At 35.0% G+C, this 25,898-nt stretch overlaps 2 protein-coding genes across 4 annotated transcripts; one reads left to right on the top strand and one right to left on the bottom strand.

Moving 5' to 3' along the window:
- Positions 1-6,400: 6,400 nt before the first annotated feature.
- Positions 6,401-11,690, bottom strand: LOC18436162 (membrane protein insertion efficiency factor). Of its 3 annotated transcripts, none has more exons than XR_016061494.1 (5): positions 11,365-11,690; positions 10,821-10,884; positions 10,578-10,637; positions 9,788-9,979; positions 6,401-6,794 (listed from the first exon to the last, which is right to left on the bottom strand). XR_016061494.1 is itself a non-coding variant. In XM_088874750.1 (5 exons), the coding sequence occupies exons 1-5, from the start codon at positions 11,485-11,487 to the stop codon at positions 7,257-7,259; spliced, it is 393 nt and encodes a 130-aa protein (XP_088730876.1). In that variant the 5' UTR covers positions 11,488-11,690; the 3' UTR covers positions 6,950-7,256. The 3 variants fall into 3 exon arrangements, 2 of the variants coding, with proteins under 2 accessions (XP_088730876.1, XP_088730874.1); XM_088874750.1 differs by lacking the exon at positions 6,401-6,794 and adding an exon at positions 6,950-7,261 and having other exon boundaries at positions 9,788-9,928; XM_088874748.1 differs by lacking the exon at positions 6,401-6,794 and adding an exon at positions 8,753-9,107 and having other exon boundaries at positions 9,788-9,928.
- A 10,338-nt stretch (positions 11,691-22,028) lies between these two features.
- On the top strand, positions 22,029-24,013 carry LOC18436163 (U-box domain-containing protein 38). The gene has a single exon (XM_006846186.3). It carries the CDS (start codon positions 22,073-22,075, stop codon positions 23,906-23,908), a length of 1,836 nt encoding a protein of 611 aa, XP_006846249.1. The 5' UTR covers positions 22,029-22,072; the 3' UTR covers positions 23,909-24,013.
- Positions 24,014-25,898: the final 1,885 nt, after the last annotated feature.

Here is a 25,898-nt window from a genome sequence, read left to right as displayed (position 1 = left end):
TCACACCTCTAGTATGAGGTAAAGCTTAATAAAGATAATATAATAATATGTCTTACGAATTTAAATAGGAGAGGTGAGGACTCCCACCCTAGAAAAACTTTTGAGATCTTTCTCTTTCTAGTAGAAACGCAGTGAGCTCTTTCTCTCTCTAACCGAATTTTTATCGGAAGCTCCCCCTCAAATATATTAGGTAAGTGACTTCATTATCTTGAAAAATAATCCGTTCTTTTTAAAAATGAAATGAAATAATTACTTCTACTTATTATCATGAATTTTAGGCGCGATAAATTTTTTGCACAAGCGACCCCATTATTTTGAAAAATATTCTTTTTAATAAAATCGTGATATTTTATCTATGTTAGAAATTTTAAATGTTGTAAATTCTTAGAAATAAATTTATTTATTTTTCTTGTCTATTGTTAGAGAATTTTAGATACTGTAAAATTATTAGAAATAAAGGTGATATTTTTGCTTTTAGTAAAATTGTGAGATTTCTTTCTACTGTTTTTGAATATTTAGACATTGTAAAATTCATGTGCAAATGACTGCCTTATTATTTGAAAACTGATATTTTTGCATTTGATTATAGCATTGTTTGTGAAATGTTTATTTGCAAATTGACATCCCATAAATTGTGATAGTTCTGTATTCTTGGATTTCTATAAGAGTTTTCTATACATACTAGAATGGCAATTATACTAGAATGTCCTTACAAACGCTACCTTTCTAAATTTGAGCCCAAAATATTTGACTGGTTAATTTTGAAATGTTATTGAAAGTGACTATTATTAATAGCTTCAGTGAAATTCATATTAATAATTTCAATGATATGTTGAGTACATGATATTGCTGATTTCGAATGTTTAAAGAGATTTAGAAATACTTTAAGTATGCAAGTGGACTCATCCAGTTCGCCGGTGAGGTATAAGTGGACCTATCCGGTACGCCGATAGGGACTAAGTACACTCATCCCATACGCCGGTGCGATATAAGTAGATCTGCAGGGATTAAGTGGACATATGTCAAATGTCAAATGTCATATGCGTGGTATGAATGAATGAATGAGATGAAGTTTGGGCCAAAGTTTTGAATGTATATAAATGGCATTTTGGGCCTGAGTTATGAATTTTGGAGCAAGGGAAGGGGAGCATTAGTGTAACAAGCTCTTCTGAAGTCTGAAGATCGCTTGTTGATACAAAAAACAGCTTCGATCAAAAGTCCCCGATCTCAATTTCATCATCTGAATTACAAAAAAATTTGCTCTCATTGTCCGATGCGTCAATGAAGTCCATTTGTTCTTCAAGTGTACCTGAAAACTCCCTCTCTTCCTCAGGTATATCACTACCCTCATTGTCTTATCCAAGACTACCAAAGAAGTCTCTCTCTTCCTCAGGTGTACCAGGGAAGTCATTGCCTTGCTCAGTTGCTTGCTCAAATATAGAAGGTATACAATCATCAATTGGCTCTTTGCATGACCTCTTATTGTGGACATTAGCACCACAACGCTTATAGAAGTAAGCTCTATTAAATGTTTTTTCTATTCTAATTCGTTGCTTCTTTGGTCTCCCAGCGGGTCGCATTGTCTTAGGAGGGAGCACCATCCTATCAATACCTCCAGACAAAGGAACATCGTCCGGTACCGGTAGGAACACACTAAAATAAGTCATCTTGTAAGCAGCTACAAAAAAAATTGATTGGCAAAATGCAGTTACTGGAAGGTTGTAGTGGTCGATAACACAAATTGCATGACTGCAAGGTAAGCCACTAATCTTCCACTCCATGCATGTACAAGTCCATTGATCAAGATCTATAGTATACCTCATATCTTCAACCACCTTGTACTTCCTACTTGACACCCATAATAGGTTGTGGCAGAATCGTGACTTTCTAATTCGCATGTTTACCTCTTTTTGTGCAATCGCCACTAGAATGCCACTCCATTTTTCTGTCACCGTCAATCTATTTGTAAAAGTCTTTATTCTTCATCCTAATGCCCTCACACAATGCAATAATCCTCATATCACGAAAAGGTAAAATCCAAGCATTGAAACTCTCAGCAATGTTGGACATGATGTGTTTGTATCTATCCCCAGGGAAATATATGTTCGTCCAACATTGACATGGTTGTGCATTTAGCCATGCATACGCTTGAGGATCAGCTTCTCGCATTCTTGACATCTCTTCTTCGAACTCTTCTACCTTTAGTGCATAGGATGCCTTCCATAAAATCGTCACTAAAGTAATGTTCTTAAACCACTTCAAGAAGTTATATGTCAAATGACATACACATAACCCTGGATAGCAGTCTGGGAAGATGCGTTCAAGTGCTTGTAATAGCCCTTTCTATCTGTTTGAAACAATCGTCAAACGGCGCAAGTCTTGCCTTGTATTGAGCAACTCCTTCAGGCATTCAAGAAACCATATCCAAGTACTTGCACCTTCATTCTCTACCACAGCAAATGCTATCGGGAACATGCCACCATCAACATCTGCACCAATAGCGCTCAACAGAGTCCCCTTGAATGAGAAACGTCCCATCAAAACCAATGAGAGGCCTACAACAATACAAAAATCCATGGAGGCAAGGATTAAAACACAAGAACGTACATCAGAATCTATAGTCACGATATGTAGATATGTAGCCCTACATTTTGGGGGTTGGTAACTCGTAGCTTCTCCCTATATAGGGGTAGCTCTATATCAGACTACTTATGTGATCCCAGAATCATTTCTGTTGAAACCTCGTTCCCTCTCCACACTTGCATGTATGACAACAGCATACTATGTTCGCGTTGAACGTCATTCATAATATCTTTGGGTCTCATATTTATCTGGTCCGTTAACCGGGGTTTAATTTTCCTCGCTACCCACTAGCTTCGAGCTAATGGCTAGCGAGCCCTTCCCATTGGACCCATACAAGTGTGGTTATCTATCAACTCTCTCACCTTAAAATACTTTGTGATGGAAATTCTAGAGCATTGTTGTTTCCATTTGCACCCGTCCCCAGTAAAAATCGCAACTAAATGATCTTCGTCGTTCTTCAGGTAATTTTATAATAAAATTTTGATATATGCAATAATCTACTAAATGATTACAAAGTAGCTGACATCCACGAATTCTTGTTCTACGTAAAGTTGAATATGCGAGTGGACTGAACTGCATGGAGATTCTGATGGATGCATATCATTGGGATTAGGTCTGATGTGTCTCGCACTCTTGGAGTCCACATCACATGCATGTATTACATTTTCGATGATGGGGATGGGCACTAGTTCAATGGAGCGGCTTAAAAAAGAAGTAAAAAGGATTCAATAAGTATTAACTATAAATAATGAAATACATGATAAACATATATTTTAAGCATTACTTGATCCTCGTTGATGGACCACATGATGGAGCTATGCCCGCTGCATCTTTTGATGTTTCCTACGTGTTACTTCGGATATTTGGTTCGCAATACATACATGAACATTGGAAGCTACCAACAACATACATGTCACATCTGGATCTTCATTTACTTTTACTAAAATATCATTTTCAAGTTACATAATTGTCAAATAGCTACGGTCGCAACGTGCAATAGATGCCATGTGCATCTTTAACTGTTCCAATGAGTCATTCCCAATATACAGTAGCTTTCACATTCCCGCCTTTGTATTACATTTGTCCATCATTTAATCTTATTTCGAAGAAACCACTGTAACGACATAACAACCTCACTCCACTTGTAGCCATTGTGATGACTCAAATGATGACCTTATAGAGTTAAAATACTCAAAGGTACCCTAAAGTGTCAATAAACCTAAGAAACATCACATCATTGATTCAATGAGAAACAAAACTAAATATAGAAACTTTTAGCATCTCCCAATTCTCATAATGTACATGAAAGACAGAGATATTGAGTCAATCGATTTGTATTAAATAAAAATATTAAGCAAACATAGATAGAAACCCTTTAATCTACAAACCAAATGCAATGAAAAAAGAAAAAGAATGAGATGAACAAACATTTTTTTTATCTTCAGATTTCCTTATTGTGAAATTCAACGTATTTTATAGAATAACAATGACAACTCACAACAAAATTAATGGAACATAATAAACAGACAAAATAATCGTTGAGACCATATCCATTCATTTTTAACAATCAATAACAATAGAAAAATTAAGAGAATGAAAAAATGAAAAACCCTTGGTCAATATTTGTCGTACATTCATGCAAAAATATGTACCTTTGATATAAATTTGAGGAAGAACTGACTGAATGGATTGTAAATGTACCTTCATGCAAAAAACAATAGAAAAAATAACAAATAGATTGTAAATGTACCTGATTTATATGAGAAATAACGATCATGTGGTGACGGGAGATACAATCCAATTTGATGGAGAGAGACAAGACGATCTTGTGGCGACGAATAGAGAGATGCAAGTTCTCAGAGAGAGAGAGAGAGACGGAAGTTTAGAGAGAGAAATAATGAAATTTACTAGAGTGCAAAAGAGGGGAAATTTTGGGGGTTTTAACCGCCCCACTATCAGAGACGGAAGTTTAGAGAGAGAGATAATGAAATTTACTAGAGTGCAAAAGAGGGGAAAATTTGGGGGTTTTAACCGCCCCACTATCAGTCCAGTGTTTTGAAACATTGGACTGAGGCTAAAAAAAAAAAATGAAGACAACTTGACAGGACTGCAGGGACGACGTAACGGGAAGGGTTTAAGAGCAATCCGATGTTTCTGACATCGAACCGATGGCAAAGTTGTCGAAAAAATAAATAAATAGGGATTCCATCCGTCTTAGTAATATCGGCCTTTTTTCCGTTCAATACATAAATTTCCCAAAAATTTACTATCCAACCTTTTAAATCTCTTCAACTAAAGAAACAATAATAACCCCTAAATAAAGCTAAAATCTCAAAGAGAAATTATCCTATAGGACCCTCTCCCACCCGTGTTTATAGGACCCCTAAAAGATCACCATTAAAGTTGGCACAAATCTCTAAAAGAGTCAAATCTCACACCTGTGTGATAATTTTTTTAGAAATCCGTACCAATTTTAATGGTGATCTTTTGAGATCCTACACACATGGGTGGAAAAAGGTCTTATAGGATCATTACTAAATATCAAATAACACATTGTTTTAAAAATTTAAAACAAATATAAAATTAAAATTAACCCAATTTTTTATTTGCGTAACAAGTTTAAACTTCCAACTTTGCCTTTGCACTCTTAAAGCGCACACATCGTGTGGAAACAATACTGTCAATTTTTTTGATTTGGGGAATTTTCTAATCTCCAAATCGGTCTTTCTATTTTTAAAATTAGTCTGCATGGATGGTAACGAGCTTTTCTTGTTAAAAGAATCCCAATTCATGATATTTAATAGGATCTGGATTGGCTTGACCAATTTTTTATCCAAAACAGCCACACTAAATCCGAAACACCCATTTTTTCTAAAAACTTGAGACCGTATCCTTTTCCATTGCATGCAATGACAGGGTATTTGCACAAACATCCAAATAGAGAAAATGCATGGTACACATGTTGAGGGTATTGGCACAAACATCACAAGAGAAAAAATGCACGACACAGTATGTGTTTCACAGAAACTATCCACCATTCGTCCTCATCAACGTGCGGTTGAAATGAGAGCATCGCTCCCTCTTTGACCGCTCATCTCTACTGTTTATAGATGAGGGGACACAGAGACTGGCCAATCAATGTACGTTGTGCTTGACGTGTATGTACTGCCCAACACAATACTTCGGTGCAAATGCTCCAAACCCGTGTTGGTTGAATCAGACTGGACTGGTGATCCAGTTACTAGTTAAATTGGTTGGGCATAATTTAAAAAATAAATAACAATTAAAGATAATAGTTTGAATAAAAGAAAAGTCTTAGAAATGCCAATAGTCTATTTTGAATGGTTTTCGCCCCACCACACACATAGCATATCAGTGGCGGTTTATCAAACAGAACCGCAACGAATGACACCATGTCTGTGACGGTACCGCGTGTTTTTTTTACCGCCACAGACATGCTATGTCTGTGACAGTACCGCCACAGACATGCTAAGTCTGCGACGGTCTTTTAATCCTTGCCATCTAAAAAACTCGAATGGCGCCAAGCCTATAAGCAAAATCATTTTAGCATTTCTTCCATAGGCATTGCGTAGTGACTTCTTTAAATAAATCTATGAAATGTATACCTGTCTAATTGATAAAAACATGCATGTCCAATGAGTCAAAACCAATCAAATATTGATTTTGACCGATCATTACAAGTTTTTGCTCTAGACTAGAGTAGTCAAGGCACCAATGCATTCCAACCAACAGGTCCGATCCAGTCCAATCTTGGTCAACATAACCGACCTTTGGTGAATTACTAAAACACCGGCCATTTTGCAACTTCTTTCATCCTTTCCACTCGTGAACCTCGGATAAATATACAATTGAGTTACGAATACAAATAGATATTTTTAGATTTTAGTTTCATTTCAGTCGTTTCGGTAAAGGAAATGAATACATACAAAGAAATAATATATGCAGATAAAATGAATGTGTAATAAAAAAAGTAACATATGCCTAAATGTATTCCTATCCTTTTATCACTGATTTGCCTCTTTCAAATTACCCCATACAATTTGATACCAAGTAATAGATATCCAAATCATACATTAGCTCAGAGCTTTCTTTGAGATGATGCATCAATTTCAGCAGTTAAGATGGAAATGTTCATCACTCAAGTGGGCTTCTTTCATCGAACCATCGTGGAGGATCGAACCCAGATCCACCTGCAATTTTTATTTTGTGAAGACAAAAAGAAATACACTCACTCTCTCTCTCCATTTATGATTTTACAAAGTGGTTAAGGTCCCATGTTCTCCATTCATTTAAACAGCAAGAAATGGAAAGATGTATTCATTTAGTGCTTCTTTTTCCATTTCCGTTTTCTTTTTAGCTGGGTTTACTGGTTAATTAATGCATCACATAGTCACATGTAACATTAAAGAAACTTTAGTTAGTTGATCAGGTCAAGTCAAATGAAAGAGGTTACATCATTTTTGTTGAGCTTCTGTTGCTCAAATATATGAGTCATATCCAAAGAAAAAGTAGTGAATCATTTGCCACTTAATGATCAACCGGATTGCAGATATTTGGTAGGAAGATATTGCAATGGCTCCTTTCCAATCGGAATATAATTGAGAGCTTCAAAACTCTTGGAACTTGTGCATCCCAACTTATGTGGACTAGACTCAAACTATCAACAATAATAGGAATTTGGTTACATTTACATTATATTACTTTTATGCAGAGGTTTTTCAATTTGCCCAGAAACATGCAGTTCTTGTTGAACAAGGTGATTTGTCATTGGGGAATCAGGCACCTGGTTTGATGGTTCGATGATAATAAAAGCAACACAACCTCCCAGGTTCCATTCCCACTGCTGACTTATCCATAAATCAAAAAGAAGAGCTCTTTCAATTAGGAAGTTGAGGACAGATGGAGCAAGAAAAAATATCAAATAATTTTCAGATGACAATGGAATCAAGCATAAGGTCACAGCTAGTACCTTATCAAAATTAGTGTTGCAGAAAGGAATATAGAACAATTTTGGAAATGGCAAAAAACCGGGGATGATGTGTTTTACTTCGTAACAGTAAGCAATAAAAAACATACAAATATAAAAAGGCTGTTATTAGTAGCCATTCTGGAGCTCCACAATTGCAGAAATGCACATGAGAAGGAAGAGCATCCCATGAAAGAACTAGATATCGACTATAATTAGGTCTTCATACCCATATGTAGACAAGATTCCATAAGATTAACCCCAGCACTGGCTACTCAGAACAAATGGCAAGTTGGATGGATGCACTTTTCTTAAAAAGGAAGAAGATTAGGAGTTGAAAATTAAAGAACATTTTAGATGGACGTTTAAACTAGCAAGCTGTGCCTAATATTTTAAAGGGTGTGGTTTGTATCGAGCCTAGGCTCTAAACAATCAAATTAGAGCCTACCCTCAAATATTGTCGAGAAATGTGGTTTTAATATTGGAAATCTTTGTGATAGCCTTAAAATATATTTTCATATTTATTTATATAATTTAAAGCTCTGAAAGTAGTGTAGATCGACAGATCTATGAAAACTTGAAAACTTGAAAATTGACGGTCAGAAAATGTGTCACAAAATACACTATTTCCAAAACTTGAAATCCATTTTTTTCTCATGTCCATGCATCTTGATGTCGAGATGATCAATTTGAAGATATTTGGGAATCAAAACAACTTCTTCTAGTGAAATTTTTGAGGTAGGCTCAAATTTGATTGTTTAAAGCCTCGGCTCTATATAAATTTTTCCATATTTTAAACAGTTAGTCTTTTCATAAAATGATTTTAGAATCGAGATTTGCACAAAAAAAGTCCGATAGATAATATGTGATTGTTTCGTGCAGACGTGAATTATCAAATATGATTGAAAATAAGATCAATAATAGAAGCTATCCCAAAATGTTTGGAAATTTTAAGAATGGCATTATCTGGGATTTAAAATACCCAACGTATTACTTCCTCTGACAAGAAATGGATTTGTTGTTTGAGTAAAGGTTAACATTTGTATTTCTTATGCACAGCTTTGGTCAAAAAAAAGGCAAACCACATGTCACTCTATACATAGCACTCTATGTCACCAAGAGAAGGGTGAGGAGCCCCATATACACGGAAAGAGGAAAATCATAGGGTATTTTCATGAGGGATTTTTATTTCTTCAAAAATATTACATTCTATATTTGGCAAAGTTCGAGATGGCAACTTCAGAGCCTGTTAGCCTCCCATTGGGGTGATAAGGTATACTGTACTGTTGTCAAATGTCTAGTTTCGAAGCTTATGATATCTAGTAACCACTAGGGGCTAACCTGATTGAAGATTTATTAAGGTGTCAAACAAAACATTTTCTAGCAACAAACAAATGCCACAACATTTGAATGGCACATGAGTTATTACACCCATTTAGAGAATGTCAAACCTGTTGGTTACATCGATAGCGAATGCAAAGCAGGAAAGTTGTTTTCCTTCTTGCCTCAAAAGGAATCTCAGAGTCCCGAAAGAAACCTATAATAGAACACTCTACGGATAAGGCTACATATGTAGCAATCAGCAGTCAATACCAGCACTTGCCAAGAACTATAGCTAAGAATCCTCCTAGAAGAACTACATCATCCTAAAAAAACAAATGGAATTCTAATATGTTGAGATAAACTTGTTTTTTGCAGTTGGAACAAGCATAACATGAGCCAAGATTATTTCATAGGGGACTTGATAACTGCAAAGTACAATTAGTCTATTAGCAATCCGTATATCAATTTGCAAATCCTACGAGGACCTATGGATTCAACAAACTGAAGTGGCAGATACAGGCGCACAGGCATTTCAGAGGTCTGGAATAAGGGGAATTGCTTGAGTGATCCAAACTTTTCAAGGGAACTCATAACTTCAAAAAAAAAAAATATTAAATACAGCATTTTAGTATAGATTGTGGACGTTGATAGTTGCTTGATGATTTATGGCCTTATTCATGCTTCACATTTAACAATTCATAGATAGCACGGAAAAATCAACTTATTCTCCATTCTTTTTGAAAGGGCATTGATGGTTTTCCTCAATAATTTGGTGTTTCATTTAAAATTGCTAGTTGGTTGATTAGTTCGGTTCAGCAATAGTGGCAACCAGCAAATTCGCCACACAGGGCCTATACAAAAAGCACAATCCAATAGTCAATGTCTAGAAATTACCTAGAGGATTGCAACGACAAAGGCGCCAAGCTGTGAGCACAGTACCCTTTAAAACACCATATCTTTTGTATGCTTCCATGGAATATTCACTACAACTGGGAATGTATCGGCAACTTTTGGGCAATAATGGTGAAATCTCCCCTGTTCAATTGCAACAATGAGTCCATGTTCCATGTTTTTTTGGCTCAGTGTCTGAAAGGAACCAAAATAATCTTAAGAATTCTCACAAGATTGGAAGTTGGAACTGTCGGAATTCGATAATGGCCACATAGAATCATAATAAAACATATTTTTAACCGTTAAAATTTGAGCAAGATTCTTGAAACAACTTGCAGTCTTATATTAACATTTTGCTTACTTTGAGAGATGCATAGAAGCATTCTTCGTCACTCCATTTTATAGCCGATGAAATTCATTTTTCTTTTCTTTTTGAGTGACATTAATGAAATTTATCTTCCTGTCGACGAATTATGCATATAAGCTTATAACAATTCTATCAAAATCTCAAAATTTGCAGTAATTCACTTAACAGTTAAACTGCCAGAAGTGGAAATCTCAATTTCACAACAGCAAAACAATCATTATATCAAAAGGGATTTTGAAACAGGAGAATTTGAATCAAAATTACAAAAATGCATAGAATTCCTTAGTTTCAAACTCCACCTAGCTCCTTCTAATTCTATGCAGCATGTCTTGAGCAAGATAATATCTTTAGATAAATCAGTAACAAAGAGTAGAAAAAAAGAAAAAGAAAATTGAAACGATACAAGATAAGGAAATCCTCACTCACTCTTGTAGAATCTAAGCATAGACAATGCCACTTTAACACCGACGTCCGGTACTTCTCCATCTGTTCCATTACAGGCATCAAGAGAGAGAGATTGAGAAATTGGTGCCATAAAGGCCATTTCCCAAAGGGAAACAGTAGGCCTTCCACTCTGGCCATTTGCCACCAATATAATAATTAATTGATAATAATAACAACAACAGCAGTAGAAAATAACAAAAAAGAAAAAGAAAAAGAATTATTCACCATTTTCAGTCTTGTGGTTTGAATCCCTTTGCGAATCCATGATAGTCCAACCCCTTCTGCATGTCTGCAACCATGAAATGAAATAACATATGAAGCAAATTTTAGGTTACATTTCAAACTGGCATTTTTTTTTTTTTTTGGGTGACTTCCAAAATTCAAATTGGGTTTCGTTGTTACATAAAACATCAACTTCTTGAAATTCATGAATCAGAACTTAAATCAAAAGCTTTTCAAAAAATAAAAAGAGGGTTAGACAACAAATGCCAGTGCCATTCTAGAGCTTTATAAATGAGAAAAATTGGACAAATAAATTTTCCCCAGAAAAACTAAAAATAAAGTTCATGTGAACATAAAATGCCTCAGAATACGGTCATTCATGAACCAGAAGACTTAAGTAACGGCGGATATTTCAATAAAAGAAAAATAAAAATAAAAAAAGAAACTTCTGTAATAGGGTATCATACAAAATAAAAGAAAAAGATATTTTCATGGCTATAATTATTAATTTCTAAAAGGAAAAACAGAGAACATAAACAATAGGTACCTTTGTGGATTTATGAACAAAATTAAGTGTTAAAACCGAAATTTGGGAGTTCCTATTCTCAATCTCATGTGAAGAGAGACAGACGCTCGTTATTGCGGGGTTTAAGGCCAAGGAGAAGGCCATCAGAAATCAATAAAGACGGTTGAAATTCATGGCTCTTTCATGGCTAATCTTTTATGGTGGCGAGGGAATCATCCTCTACTTTTGAAGTATAACTTATTGAAGTCCTCTTTATTGGGTTATGTAGGGGTACTCCCACACATCGAGTAGGGTGATATCCTTACTCATTTGGATCCAGATATCAAAAGATATAATTTTAGGATGGAAGTATAATATTGTTATATATGAGAAATGATCTTATAGAACCCTCCTCCATCCATGTGTGTAGAACCCCTAAAGGATCACCATTAAATATGACACAAATTTATAAAAAAGTCAAGCCTCACATCCATATGATAATTTTTATAGAGATCAGTACCAACATTAATGATGATCATTTAGAGTCCTGTACGTATAGGTAGGGGAGGGTCTATAGGATAAATACTCTTGTTCTATTAAAATATAATAATACTAATATTAATGATGTTGATAATGCTTAATAGAAAAATTAATAGCATTAATAGTTTTCTATAAGGTTGCAACCTTAACCAATCCAATTAAGGTGCACCTCCAAAATTTATCATAACATATAATTTTGGTTAAAAAATTATTAAGATTACCTCAAAATCTATTTTCATATCTAATTATAAAATTTTGAAGTCCAAAAATGGTTAAATCAAGCAGATCTATATGCACATGAAAATCTTGAAAATGGACGGTCTAGATAATGTATTGTAAGATTCATTATTTTTGGGACTCAAAATATTTTATTTATTTTATATTCATACATCTGGATGCCGAGATGATCAATTAGATGTTTTTTCAACATTAAAACAACATATTTCTGATGGATTTTTGATGTGCATCTATAACTCTACATTTTAAGGTTGCAATCTTATATAAGCTTTTTTCATAATAATAATACATACACATAATAGGTTCTGTTGGCAAAGTTTTACGCTGGCAATCTACCTAACACAACCCAGCCTCTTTATCCGGGCATAGACTACTTAAAGGAAAGTGTAAGGTCCTCATCTTTCTTAGATCAATTACCAATTATATAATTATATATTAATATCATAATTATAATGCTTATGTAATAATATAATATTATTTTACTAGTATTAATATAATATTTGTATTATTATATTATAGTAACATTATCAAATTTTAATAGTACTATTATTCATGACATTTCAAAATAAATATTATAAATAGTAATAATAAATATTATAATTATATAACAATGTCATAATTATAATAAGGGATTTTCTACAAATAGACCATTTATCTTTTGTACATGGTGGTCTTTATCATTCGCTCTCATTAAATGTCAAATTGGATGGCTTGGTGTGAGTCACTAAGCCAGAGAAATTTTATTTCTTTGGAACTATGTGTCTATTCAATGACCCTCTTACAACCCATTTTGAATTTTACAGAAGAAGAATGATGGTGACCTCCATGTGTAAAAGATAAATGATCTCTTTCCATTAATAGGACATGGTTTATATAGAGCCGAGGCTCTAAACAATCAAAGTAAAGCGCACCTTCAAATAGTGTTGAGAAATGTAGCTTCAATATTAGAAATCTTTATGATAGCCTTATAATATATTTCATCATTAATTATAAAATTTAAATCTTAAAAAATAATGCAGATTGATCATATCTATGAAAATCTTGAAACTTGACAGTCCAAAAATGCATTACAAGATGCACTATTCCAAAACTTGATGATCCATTTTTTCTCGTGTCCATGCATTTTTTTCTCGTGTCCAAAAACAAGATGCATTACAGATTGATAAATCCATTTTTTCTCCTGTCCATACATCTTGATGTCGAGATGATCAATTTGATGATAGTTTGGCATCAAAACAATCTCTTCTAGTAAAAGTTTTAAGATAGGCTCTGATTGTTTAGAGCCTAGGCTCTATACAAACTTTTCCCCTATTAATAATTTAATTTAGTTTTATTAGTATGAATATAATAATAATATGATTATTATTATTATAGAATAATATTATTATTATGAGGAGTGAAAAACAAAAAAAGAAAGGAGACACACACCCCAATGCAAAAGCTTCTTTTTTTTTAATGAGCAAAATGTTGGATATGAGAGGTTTTGAGGAAGTGGATAGCCAGGATATAATCTCCAAAAAAAAATACCCAAACGACTTTAAGTCGTCAAAACTTGGATATGTAAAAGAAAGGCTTTCATATCCTAGAGTCCCAAATGCCCCATTAATGTGCCTAACATTTATTGGATAATTATTACTCTTATTTTGTAAATTTTTTTCAACACATGTATTTTTGGTATTAGGAGGGGGGAAGTAGGTTTTTCTATAAGAAATTAATGGTAGTCTATTAGTGATTAAAAAAACATTTAATGTTCTATGTAGATGATGTCACAGCTCATATGGATAATTCATTCACCATTATACTTAATAAATGCTTTTTTTTTCTATAAAAAATTTATACTTTGACTTATTACCTACAGTGAAGAAAAAGACAACCGCTCAACCACCTAGGGAAGGTGGGGCCTTGGCGGGCATGCCTGAGGCGGGCGCCCACCTAGTGCCATCCCTTAAAACAATTAAAAAAAATCAAATCTACCCAAACAAAAATAAGGCATGGTATTGCCCCTCTCTCTCTCTCTCTCTCTCTCTCTCTCTCTCTCTCTCTCTCTCTCTCTCTCTCTCTCTCTCTCTCTCTCTCTCTCTCTCTCTCTCTCTCTCTCTCGGGTCATGTGCTCTCTCTACATATGAGAAGAAGATGGAGTCCAATTGTTTGATGCACGGCCTTTTTCTCATACACATACACAAAAAACTATACATATGTACCATATGCTCCCTCTTTACATGTAAGAAGATGACCTCTAAGTTTTCTTTTTCTCTCTCTCTCTCTCTTTCTCTCTCTCTCTCTACATATCCTCCAAGTATTCGAGACCTCTCTCTCACAAATATAAATCCAAAAGAAAAAGATGATGATCTTTAAGAATTTCATGCGAGACCTCATACACGCACATATGTACACATGCACACACATACTAAACACATACACACACATTCACAAATACACACATACACAAAACAACATATAGCCCCCATCCCAACCCCCTTCCCTTAGGGCCACCAGGTATCTAAGTGCCCACCTAGGCAACTGCTCGGCCGCCTAAGCTGTCAAGGACCTTGGCCACCAGGGCGTCCCACCTCCACCTTTTTTACATTGATTATCTAAAATATCCTTAGAAAAAAAATGTCACTACATTGTGAAGTAATAGTATTAAGTACTCGAAAATATTAAATATATTAAGGAAATATTCCTTGTGTAGGAGTACTCTAACAATAACCTAACTAAAGACCTCTTTATTTTGTGGAATCTAAGCAAACTTAAATAAGGCGCTCGAAACAGGCGATTGAATATTTATATTATCTATCTATAAATATATATTCTACATTGTTTTGATGCTAGCTTGAACCCATACAAGGACCTCTTCAATTTGCATACAAGTCCTTCTTTGCGGTTCTCTATGAAGCCTTCTGGTTGTTGCATATATATTTCCTCTTCGAATTCCCCATACAAAAGTATCGTCTTCACATCAATTTTCTCTAGTTCTAAATCATACATGGCAATTAACTCGAGCACCAAGTGAATTGAGACCAATTTGACTATCGATGTAAAAATTTCATCGAAGTCAATACCTTGCTTTTGTGAAAAACCCTTGGCCACCAATTTTGACCTCTACTTTTAAAATTGCGACCGGGTTCTTTCTTTATCTTGGACACCCATTTACAACTAACGGCCTTTCTACTTTTTGATAGATCTACCAACTCCTGTCTTGTTTTTTTGAAAGGCTAATATATCTTCTTCCATCACTCTATTTCAATGCTAGATACCATTACTTTCAATGGATTCAAGAAATGATGTTGACTCTTCATTTTCGACTATCAAAACATGCAAAGTATTTGAATCCACATAATCTCTGTGCCACTTGGGTGAACAAATTTATCTAGTAGAGCGTCGAGGTTCCAAAGGCAGAACTTCATCATGATGGTCATGTGGTTCTTCATCTTGATTTTTTAGTTCTTTACCATGATCACTGAGTATATTCTTATAAGGCATAGTTGCATTTTGGTGGAAGTATTTCAGGGTTGTCACCAAACTTTTGGCTTTCTTCTTTCAATTCTTGATTGTTGTTATTCATCATCCATTTTACCAATACCTGGAATTCATCGAAGTGCACATCCTGACTAGTGATTATTTTTCAAGTACTTGGATCGCATAACTGATATCCCTTCACACCCTTGCTATAACTCACAAAGATACATTTCTTTGACTATGAATCTAACTTATTCCTTTTGCAACTTAGAATAAATGCATAGGCATCACAAAAAAAAAAAAAATTAAATCTGAATAATCACTTGGAGTTCCATATCATACCTTATCACGGATTTTTCTTCACAATCTACCAAATGTGATCGGTTAATGAGATAATAAAACATTGATACGGTTTCTGCTCATAATTCTTGTTCTAGACTAGCATTGCTTAACATGCATCTCATATGCTCTATCAGAGTGTGATTCATCATTTAGGTCACACCATTTTGTTGAGGATTGTAGACCTTTGTGCAATGCCTAATAATTCCCTCGGCCTTACAAATACTTTTGAATTCCTTTGATACAATTGTCATTATCCATCTAAAGAACTTTAATGTGATATCCTGAATATTTTTCAACTTCGATTTTAAAATTCTTGAATGCACAAATATATTATTTTTTTACTTGAGAGTTATCGATAAATGAAACAAAATACAATGCACCTCCATGAGATATAGTCGGTAAAGGACACCATACATCAAAGTGAATATAATCAAGTTTGCACTTGCTTGTATGTTTATCTGCCTTGAAAGATTGTCTATGCTACTTTTATAGACATATCATCATTATCATTTTAGTATTTTTTCAATTAATTGGGGTCGGCTACATGAATCCTGGTTTTCCATTTTGCTCTATTAAAGGTTATATCTTCAGTGAGGTCATAAGTCCCCATATCTTTTTAGACTACTTCTAACCATGTCCTTTTGAGCCTACCCGTTGGCCTTTTCAGTCTTTCCACTTGAACTACCTCGCACCTCTTAACAAGTGTTGTACTTGGTCGACACCACACATGACCAGCCTACCTAAGTCTACTTTCTCTCATTTTATCACCTATTGGTGCTACTTTTAAATTCTCTCGAATAGATTCATTTCGAATCTATCCCTTCTTGTCTTGTAACTTATCCATCTCAACCTCATCATCTACACTACACTCATTCTATAAGCATATTATTTTTTGTCCACTACACTCATCCCGTAGACACAATGCTTACAAAATTTGAATCCATCAATTTTAAGTGTAGGAATAAGAATCATCTTCATCAAGATTATCATTCATATGCTCCAATCTTTTATGCCATAAGTGAAATGAAACTTCCTCACCTTTAACCGCATAATTCACTTCATCATATATTATTGTGCTTTCCAACAACTTGTAGAAATTCCTAACTAAGACACTTTGAATCACAATTAGAGCCCATTTTTATACTTTGATTACTCCATCTTGACCGGTGAATTTGTAACCTTCTTAGTCTAGAGAAGAGAGGGAAATCAAACTATTTTTTAGTTTTGGCATATGCCTAGCATCTTTAATTGCTCGAATCGTTCTGTTAAATATTCGTAAGCGGACCGAACCCACTTCAACAGCTTTACTAGTTGAATTATTACTCATTGATACCGATCCTCCTGCACATGACTCATATGAGTTAAACTATGATTTATGTGGGTACCTGTTATGTGTGGCTTCACTGTCAAGTATCTAATTTTGATAGAATATAGAAAATTATGCCACCATTAATACTTTATCTTTAATGAATCTAGATGTTGACTCTCCAACTTGATTTGCTTTATAACTTGATTTGCTTTATTTTTATATTCACTTTGCCTTTCTTCTCTGACATTAGGATCTTTAAAAGAATTCACCCCTTTTCTTTTAAAACAATTCTTCCTTATATGACTCGGCTTCTTAAATACCAACACATATTTTTATCATTAGGCCCTCCGACACAAGATCTTTCGTCTTTGACTCTACCGAACTTCCCAAAGATGCTTTCTTTCAAAGTTCACAGGCAAGGAGAGTACTACGCATGGAGCTCAATTCAAAAGAATTTTCTTTAATACAACTCAAAGTAGTAATAAGGTTATGATAGGATTCTGCAATATACAAAGTAAGGTGACCGCCTTATCTTCATCATCTACTATCGCATCAATATTTTTAAATTGACAAACGATATTATTAATTTTATTCAAGTGTTTCGACACTTTTGAACCATCTTTCATTTTCTTTTGAAGAAAATTAAATTTGTAAAAGATTTTGTTTTGATAAAAACTCTCAAATTTTCCCACAAATCTTTTGCCTTACTTTCCCTAACAATATTAAACAACACTTCATTCACCTTAATACGTGCCTTCATATCAAGTTCATCTCAATCATTATCAGTCGTATTTACTAATTTCTTTTTTTTTTCTAAGCAATGCATTGTGTTGCTCTTAACGTACTAATAAATCTTGCATTTTAAATTTTCAAATTTCAAAATCATCTTTCCATTAAACTTCTCGACCTCAAAACATGTGAGTTGCCATTTTTCAAAAATACTACACCGCTTCCTTGAGCTTTGATACCACTAGTTGGCAGATCGAGATAACCCAAATCTCTACTTAATGTAGTAAGTACCCTACAACAATGAACCCAACACCCAAACAAAATACCCAAAAAAAATAATATGTGTAATATATTTGAAAAAAAAAATAAAATAAAATAAAAATAAAATGAGAAATCACCAAATCACAATGCAAGTAAAAATAAAAGGCACACACAAATTTACATGGTTTACGCCAAAATGGACTACACTCATGAGCAAGGGGCAATGATCTATTACTTATCAATGAAAAAAATATACAAGTTGAGATTTTGTAAAGATTACCTCATAAAAAGACAAAGAAGGTTCAAATAGATATCTTTTACCACAATATCATCATTAATCAACTCATCTCTTCATCATTGTCAACCAAGACCATTGTCGTGAAGAAATGCCGATGAAAATGCATCCTATACGAGGCCACAATTATGCTATGATTTGTGCAAAAACCCCAATTTCAAACTTCTCTACATTTTCTTGATGCATCTTTTCTCTATCTCCAAAAATGCACTTTTACGGGTGATGAAAACATCCACCATGAAAAGATGAAATTTCAAGGTGGTTTGCATCACTGTCCCAGCAAGGACCAAACTAGAACTCGGTTGAGAGAGAGAGAGAGGTCCCACCATGGCATGACAAAGCCCTTTCCAACGCGGTACAATTTGGAAAAGGTGTGTTAAGAGTGACCTACATTTGGATAAGGCCAAGTATAGGATAAAGCATACATTGAACTTCTAAGATGTTACAAATGGTGAAATTAATATGGAATGGTAGTTTGAGATCATGGGAGATAACAAAGAGAGAATTTAAACCGATAGGAAATGAAAACATTTGTAAGTCCCATTTACAAAAGTAAAAAATACTCCCTCTATTAAATCTTGATATAAGATTAGGTTTAGTATCTCAAATGTTTGGGGGTGTATCTTTTCGACTTAGGAAACAAAATTTCACACTAATCTCTATGAGTTGGAAGATTTATCATACTAAATTTGAACGTAGACCTCCTAATTATTGGACATCTAGATCTAAGTATTAAAAAACTCAAAATCAAAACTTTTTTTAAAAAAAATATTCAACTAGTGATTTTTAAGTGGATTCTAAAATTTTAGATTTAAAAAGCCCTTCAATGTTGGATAACATGCTCATACGGGAGCATATATAGAAGGCAAATGTTGGATAACATGCTCATGCGGGAGCATATACAGAAGGCAGTGTAACTGATACCTGCCACGTCCAAGTCAAAGTCATCCTTAAAAAAAAAGTGGAAGCAAAAGAAACAAAAAAACATTAAAAAAGTTCAAAAATCAAAGTTTAATTTTCTTTCATCTAATAAGAGGTAGAGAAAACAGTAAAAATAAAAAATACTTTGAGAATAAAAGGCGGAAAATATGTAAAGACAAAACAATCAAAATTGCAGATTATTTGTTTTGATTCATAAAAATTATTGGGGGATCTGCAGATCAGTATAATAAGCACACATTAGGACAAATTTGATCAAATTTGGTAAAAAAAATATGAAAAATCAAAGATTTTCATTTACTCTTATTTTCTTCTCTTTTGATTTAAATTCGACAAATTTTGTATAGGGATCTTTCAGAGGATTCTAATACCAACACTTCAAATTAAAGTTTTGATGTTTGTGGAGAAACGAAAGAGAGGGTTCTAATACAAACCCTTGGAATCAAATTTAAGATGATTTTGTTGAGTAATGAGAGAGAGAGAGATTGCAAGGAAGGCAGATTTGGCATTCAGGTTAAAAAATGAGATTTTTTATTTTTTTTGTAAATAATCTTGCCAAGTGCAACTTCTTACCAAAAGCATGATTTTTTAGAGATAAAATGGATCCATTTGGCTCCAAATTGATCAAATGGGCCTTGAATGTGGATTAAAGGTTGCAAAAATCAGAAAAAAAAATAAAAACTATTCTTCTATTTTTTTTCATGTGAAAAGAAATGTTACTCAAGAGTCTGAGTGTTACTCAGAGTCGATTCGGGAATCCCTAGGTCAACTCAGTGATATCAAAACCGTTATAGGAGCCATTAACACAATATGTCTTTCTTGTGTTTAAGGCCCCATTTGATCCCTTGGAAATGGGTATCCTATCCTGGAATGGATATATCATGAAATTAACATCTCATAGATTATATATGTTTACTGAAAGATGCATGTCCACTATTTGGATTTTTTTGAAAATGTGCCTCTTGAGAATTATATAATACAATAACACATTAATATTATATATGTATTATAACAATTAACATTCTAAAAAAAAGTATTATATATCTATTACAAATTACAATTTATTTGTAGATAGTTATATAAAACTTATTATAATTATTTTAATCATATGTGATTATTATAATTATTATATAATTAACGTGAATTATATTAATTATTATATATTAACTATTATAATTATTACAGCTCCTGGATTTGAGGTTCTTTTTTTTAGAGGGGACCACAACCCGCTCTATTAAATACAACTGACCACAAGTTTTTGGACCCGTGGCTTTCTTTCAATCTCCCACAACATTCAATACCATCAATTTTGGTGGAATTGAAATTTTTACAAAAAGACTTAAAACATGAAAATTTGTCTCCATGCAGAAATAGAACTCTACCTTTTAGAGCATCCAAAATTCCTAACAAAATTTATGAGCTGTTTTTATGGAAATGAGTCTCTCAAATAGAAGGAGCATGGTTGACCTAATTTATTCTAGAAACTCATTAAAATCCCAAAAATATTCAAGGCATTTTAGGGCTTGGTCTTTAAGTTAGAAATTGGCTTCCAAGATAGATAAAATATCCCTCCTCCAACATTTAGGGTGTGTTTGACACATGAAGTTTTTGGGAGTGAAAGGGACTTTTTCACAAATTATGAAGAACCGCTCTTTTATCATTTTTTATAAATTGACTTCCAAGATAGATCAAATATCGCTCCACCAACATTAGGGTGTGTTTGACACATGAAGTTTTTGTGGGTGGAAGGGACTTTCCGACAAATTATGAAAAACCGCTTTTTTATCATTTTTTATTGAAAAGAGGCCTTCCAAAAATGAACTCATTATAACATTAAAAAAAAAGGTGTAGTTTGTATAAGGTTGCAACCTTAAACAATCCAATTAAGGCATACCTCCAAATTTTATCATAACATGCAATTTTGTTGTGAAAAATTCTTAGGATTATCTTAAAATCTATTTTCATATCTAATTAGAAGATTTTTAAACTCCAAAAATAGTTAGATCTATAAACATATAAAAATCTTGAAAATGGATGGCCTAGATAATGTGTTGCAAGATGCACTATTACTGATACTAAAAAACTTTTTTTTTTATATCCATACATCTCGATGTCGAGATGATCAAATAGAGGGTTTTTCAACATTAAAACAATATTTCCAATAGATTTTTGAGGTGCATATGTAATTCTACATTTTAAGGTTGCAACCTTCCATAAACTTTTTCCTTTAAAAAAAAGCTATATGAAAAGTGGTCCTTCCGCTTATAAAAAAAAAAAAAAAACCATAAGTTTCAATGAAATGGGTAACATCAACGAGTTGCAAAACTTCCGCAACACAAAATGACAAACATTATGACTTCCAAGAAACTCACAAGGGTAAATTAGTCATTTCTCACCAACCCAAGTCATAGACCGAGCGATGGGTGGGCTGGAAGCCCGCGTGATATAAAGGGGTAAATTAGTCATTTTCCACCAACTGATGGCGTAGACTGAGCAAGCAAACAGAGGCGAGGTCCACACGATCTCTCTGACTGCAAGCCTTTTTGTCTCCAACTCTTCAACGTTTAAAAGCGCTTCAAAATCGAATCGAACTTTACTCTGAATTTTGCAAAAATAAAGGCCCTTCAAAATCCAGAAAAATGGTTTTGACCGGGATTTCGCAGGAATGGCCGCCGGAATTTATCTGCCCCATCTCGAAATCCCCCATGGCGGAACCTGTAATCCTCTCTTCAGGCCATTCTTGTGAGAGAAACTGCGCCATTGCTTGGCTCAAAGATGGCCGGAATCTTTGCCCGGCCACCTCGAAACGCCTCAAGAACCACCGTGATGACATTGACTCCCTTCTCCCCAATCTCGCTCTAGAGTCAGCCATAGCTCGATTTTGTACGCTTCATCATATTCCAAACCCTGGGCCCCCTTCTAGGGAAGAAGCTCGAGTTTTGGTCCAAAAAATGGCGGATTCCACTTCTCCTGCAGTCCAGCCGAGGCTCTTTCACTCTGCCGCGAATTTGCAGAGCAAATCATCGAAAATAATGATGCTTTTGGGGGTTCAGGGGTTTTCTGTGGCCGGAAAACCAGAAAACAGAGATCGATTCAGTCCAAATATGGTTTTTGGAAGGTTCAATGGCGCCAATTCCTGTCAAAATAGGCGGGATCTTGGTTTGGAGCCGGGGTTTTCAGGTGAGATTTCAAGTCGAAATAGTCAGGATCTTGATTTGGAGTATGCATCCAGGTTTTCCCAAGAGAATTTTGATTGGAAACATGCTTCCACGTCTGAAACCAGATGTGACGGCGAGTTTTCTAGCTGCGGAGGGCTGGCTCCCACCTCGAAGTCTGATTTTTCAGGTGAGAATTCCAGGCAAAACTTGGGACGTTTTGCGTCGGAGTTTGGGTCCAAGCTTTCCCTCAAAGTCTCAGGCCGGAATCGGCCTGATCTAACATCGAAATCCACATCTTCTGGTGGGAATTCAAGCAAAAAAAGGCCATCAATTTCGAGCGAGATTTCCATTGAAAATTCGCAGGATCTCGCCTCTGAATTCATTTCTCGACTCTCAAGCAACGACGAGGAGGAGCTGAGGTCTGCGATATCGGAGATTCATGAGCTCACACGCACTAGCCCGGAGAGCCGGCTGGAACTTGCGTCGGACCCTGATCTCATCTCCCACATAATCACCATACTGAGCTTCTCCAATTCATCAACCATTCAATCTGAAGCCACCGCTGCACTATCGAACATGTCTCTCGAGACCGTCAATAAGGTACGCTTGGTGCGGGAAGGCGTATTGGCTCCGCTCGTGGATGTGCTGTCGCACGGCTCCTCTGCCGCTCGTGGCCATGCTGCAGCCGCCATTTTCAGCCTTTCAATAGCGGAGGAAAACCGCATTGTGGCCGCTGTGCTCGGTGCTATACCTCCACTCTCTCAGATGCTGATCTCGAACGGCCATTCAGCTTCCGAAGCTGCAGCCGCTTTGTATTATCTTTCGCTCGAGCGTGCAAACTGCGGCCGCATAATCCATGGCGGTGCAGTAGCTGCACTGTTGCACGCCGCAGCGTCATCGCGAGGTGGCGTCGCAGCACGGAGCTTAGCAGCACTATGCAATGTTGCAGCCGCTGGCGACGAGGGGCGGGCAGCAGTGGCGGATGGAGGCGGCATCTCCACAGCAATTGGAGTTGTGGGGTGTGGTCAAGAAGAGGAGGAACACGCAGTGGCTTTGCTCTTGCTTCTGTCGAGGACGAATTCTTCGAGGTTTTGGGGGGAGGTGAAGCAGGGGATGCCTGCGATCGCGAGAGTGGCAGCGAGGGGAAGAGGAAGAGCAAGAGAAAAGGCTGCGGCATTGATGAGAGTCGTGAAGGAGGCGCAGGCGGCGGCGGAGGACGGGCCGGATGGTGGTGGTGGAAGGGGGCTCGAGTGGCGGAGGGCGTTTAGAGGGGAGGGAGCCCATTGCTCGGAATGGCCAAATACCGCAGGCTTCTAGTCTTTTTACAGTAGTAAGCTTGGTGAATGTAAATTTAGAAGAGAGAGATGCGACACTTCATGACTTGTAATGCTTGCTGCCATATTAATATACCATTTATCATCATACTTTTGATTTTTTCTACTTTTTAAATTGGTACAATTGAATGAGTACCGATAATAAAAAATATATATATGAAATGAGTCGATATCGGGTTAAAATTATGGGGAAAGTCGGTTAATCTGATTTTTTTTTTTATCAAAATTTTCTCTCTATATGAAGATAGACAGAATTTTAGTTCTTACTTCTTCTTCTTTTTTTAATTTTTTTTCAATAGTAGAGTTGTGTCCTAGTGTTTCAGGCGGTAGGTCCGTTTTACCTAAAATTGGTCCATTTGTATTTTCCTTTTTATTTTTTTATCCGTACATAAATTACTCGCATTTGTATTCTTGTGTTCTTTGGCAAGCGTGGAATTAGGCTTGGCCATTGATAATAACACCACACCTATTTTATATTATAGAAGGCGCACCTCTAAAATTTGATTGGAGATCGAGTTTCGGTGTCATGTCATTGAGGCATGAAAATTTACTTACAAGTTATGAATTTAAAATTTAAGAAATGGTAGAGGTCCAAACAAATTTATAAATATTTAAAATTCTTGAAAATTTGTCTTACAAGATGCACTACTTTTAGGTATTGAATTCTTTTCTTTCTCATATTCACACATCTTGAAGTCAAGATGAACGATTAAAAGATTCTTCAACTTACGAACACTCTCTTCTAAAGAATTTTCAACACTTCAATAGTATAAGGTTGCAACCTTTTATATATGGGTGCAGTTTGTATAGAGCCTAGGCTCTAAACAATCAAATTAAAACCTACGTTCAAATAGTGTCGAAAAATGGGGCTTCAATATTGAGAATCTTTGTGATAGCCTTAAAATATATTTTTAGATTTATTGATAAAGTTTAAAGCTTCAATAATAGTGTAAATCGACAGATCTATGAAAACCTGAAAATCTTGAAAATTGACTGTCTAAAAATGCATTACAAAATATATTATTTTCAAAACTTGAAATCCATTTTTTTCTCATGTCCATGCATGTTGATGTGGAGATGATCAATTTGAGGATATTTGGGCATCAAAACAATATCTTCTAGTAAATAATTTTAATTATGCTCTAATTTGATTGTTTAAAGCCTATGCTCTATGTAAACTTTTCTCTTTATATTTTTTTTCATCTACTTTCAGCACTAAACTAAAAAAAAAATGTGTGGTTTGTACGAGATTGAGGCTTTAAACAATCAAAGTAAAGCACAATTTTAAATAGTGTTGAAAGATTCCATTTAGTACTGAAAATTTATTTTCATCTCTAATTATAGAATTTAAAACTTCAAAAATAGAATAGATCAAACATCTCAATAAACATTTGAAAAACTTCAAAATTAAATGTCTAAATAATGCATTACAAGATATACTATTTCCATGACTTGACGTCTTTTTTTTTTATGCCCTTGTATCTCAAGGTTTACGTGACAGGGTGCGAGGGTTTTTCAACATTGAAACTTCTTTTAATGAATTTTTGAATTGTCTTTTTTTTTCTTTTCTTTTTTTAACTTTACCAAATAATTTGTATTAGAAGAAATTTTTTTGACATGTGTCTTAGTTTGATATTTAGGGTCTCAATCTTATACAACCTTTTTTTCGGAAAGAGTCACGGACTATTATGAAGGAACAGTTTGTAGGGTGGGTCGTCCATGGTTACGAAGGGACACTGTGTTCTTGTCGTTGTCACGCATTATTGTAGTACGATGCGAACCAACAGTTGTAAGCCGCTGTGATTAGTCTGATCCAGTGATTTAAAAAGTGCTGGGTGATCAGGGAATCAGTCACTTGTGCCGATTGTGTTAATAGATAGTAGATCGTTCGAGTCTAAAACAGAACTGGCGATTTGCTTTAGTAAAACAGCGCTTTGTTATAGTAAAAATGTCGTTTTGCTACAACAAAACTC

Source organism: Amborella trichopoda, chromosome 8 (genome assembly GCF_054954075.1).
Source record: "Amborella trichopoda isolate Santa Cruz 75 chromosome 8, AtrichopodaSantaCruz75HAP2 v2.0, whole genome shotgun sequence".
Classification (NCBI taxonomy): domain Eukaryota; kingdom Viridiplantae; phylum Streptophyta; class Magnoliopsida; order Amborellales; family Amborellaceae; genus Amborella; species Amborella trichopoda.
The sequence above is the reverse complement of the archived record's forward strand: the minus strand, read 5'-3'. Positions and strand labels throughout refer to the sequence as shown.

Bases quoted from the DNA above. Each gene is read 5' to 3' on its own strand.
- LOC18436162 (XM_088874748.1), bottom strand. From the start codon at position 11,487: ATGGCCTTCTCCTTGGCCTTAAACCCCGCAATAACGAGCGTCTGTCTC. The intron at 10,885-11,364 runs GTACCTATTGTT...TCATGGTTGCAG, and splicing joins TTGTTCATAAATCCACAAAG to ACATGCAGAAGGGGTTGGAC. The intron at 9,108-9,787 runs GTAATTTCTAGA...GTTCTATTATAG, and splicing joins TTGTCGTTGCAATCCTCTAG to GTTTCTTTCGGGACTCTGAG.
- LOC18436163 (XM_006846186.3), top strand. From the start codon at position 22,073: ATGGTTTTGACCGGGATTTCGCAGGAATGGCCGCCGGAATTTATCTGC.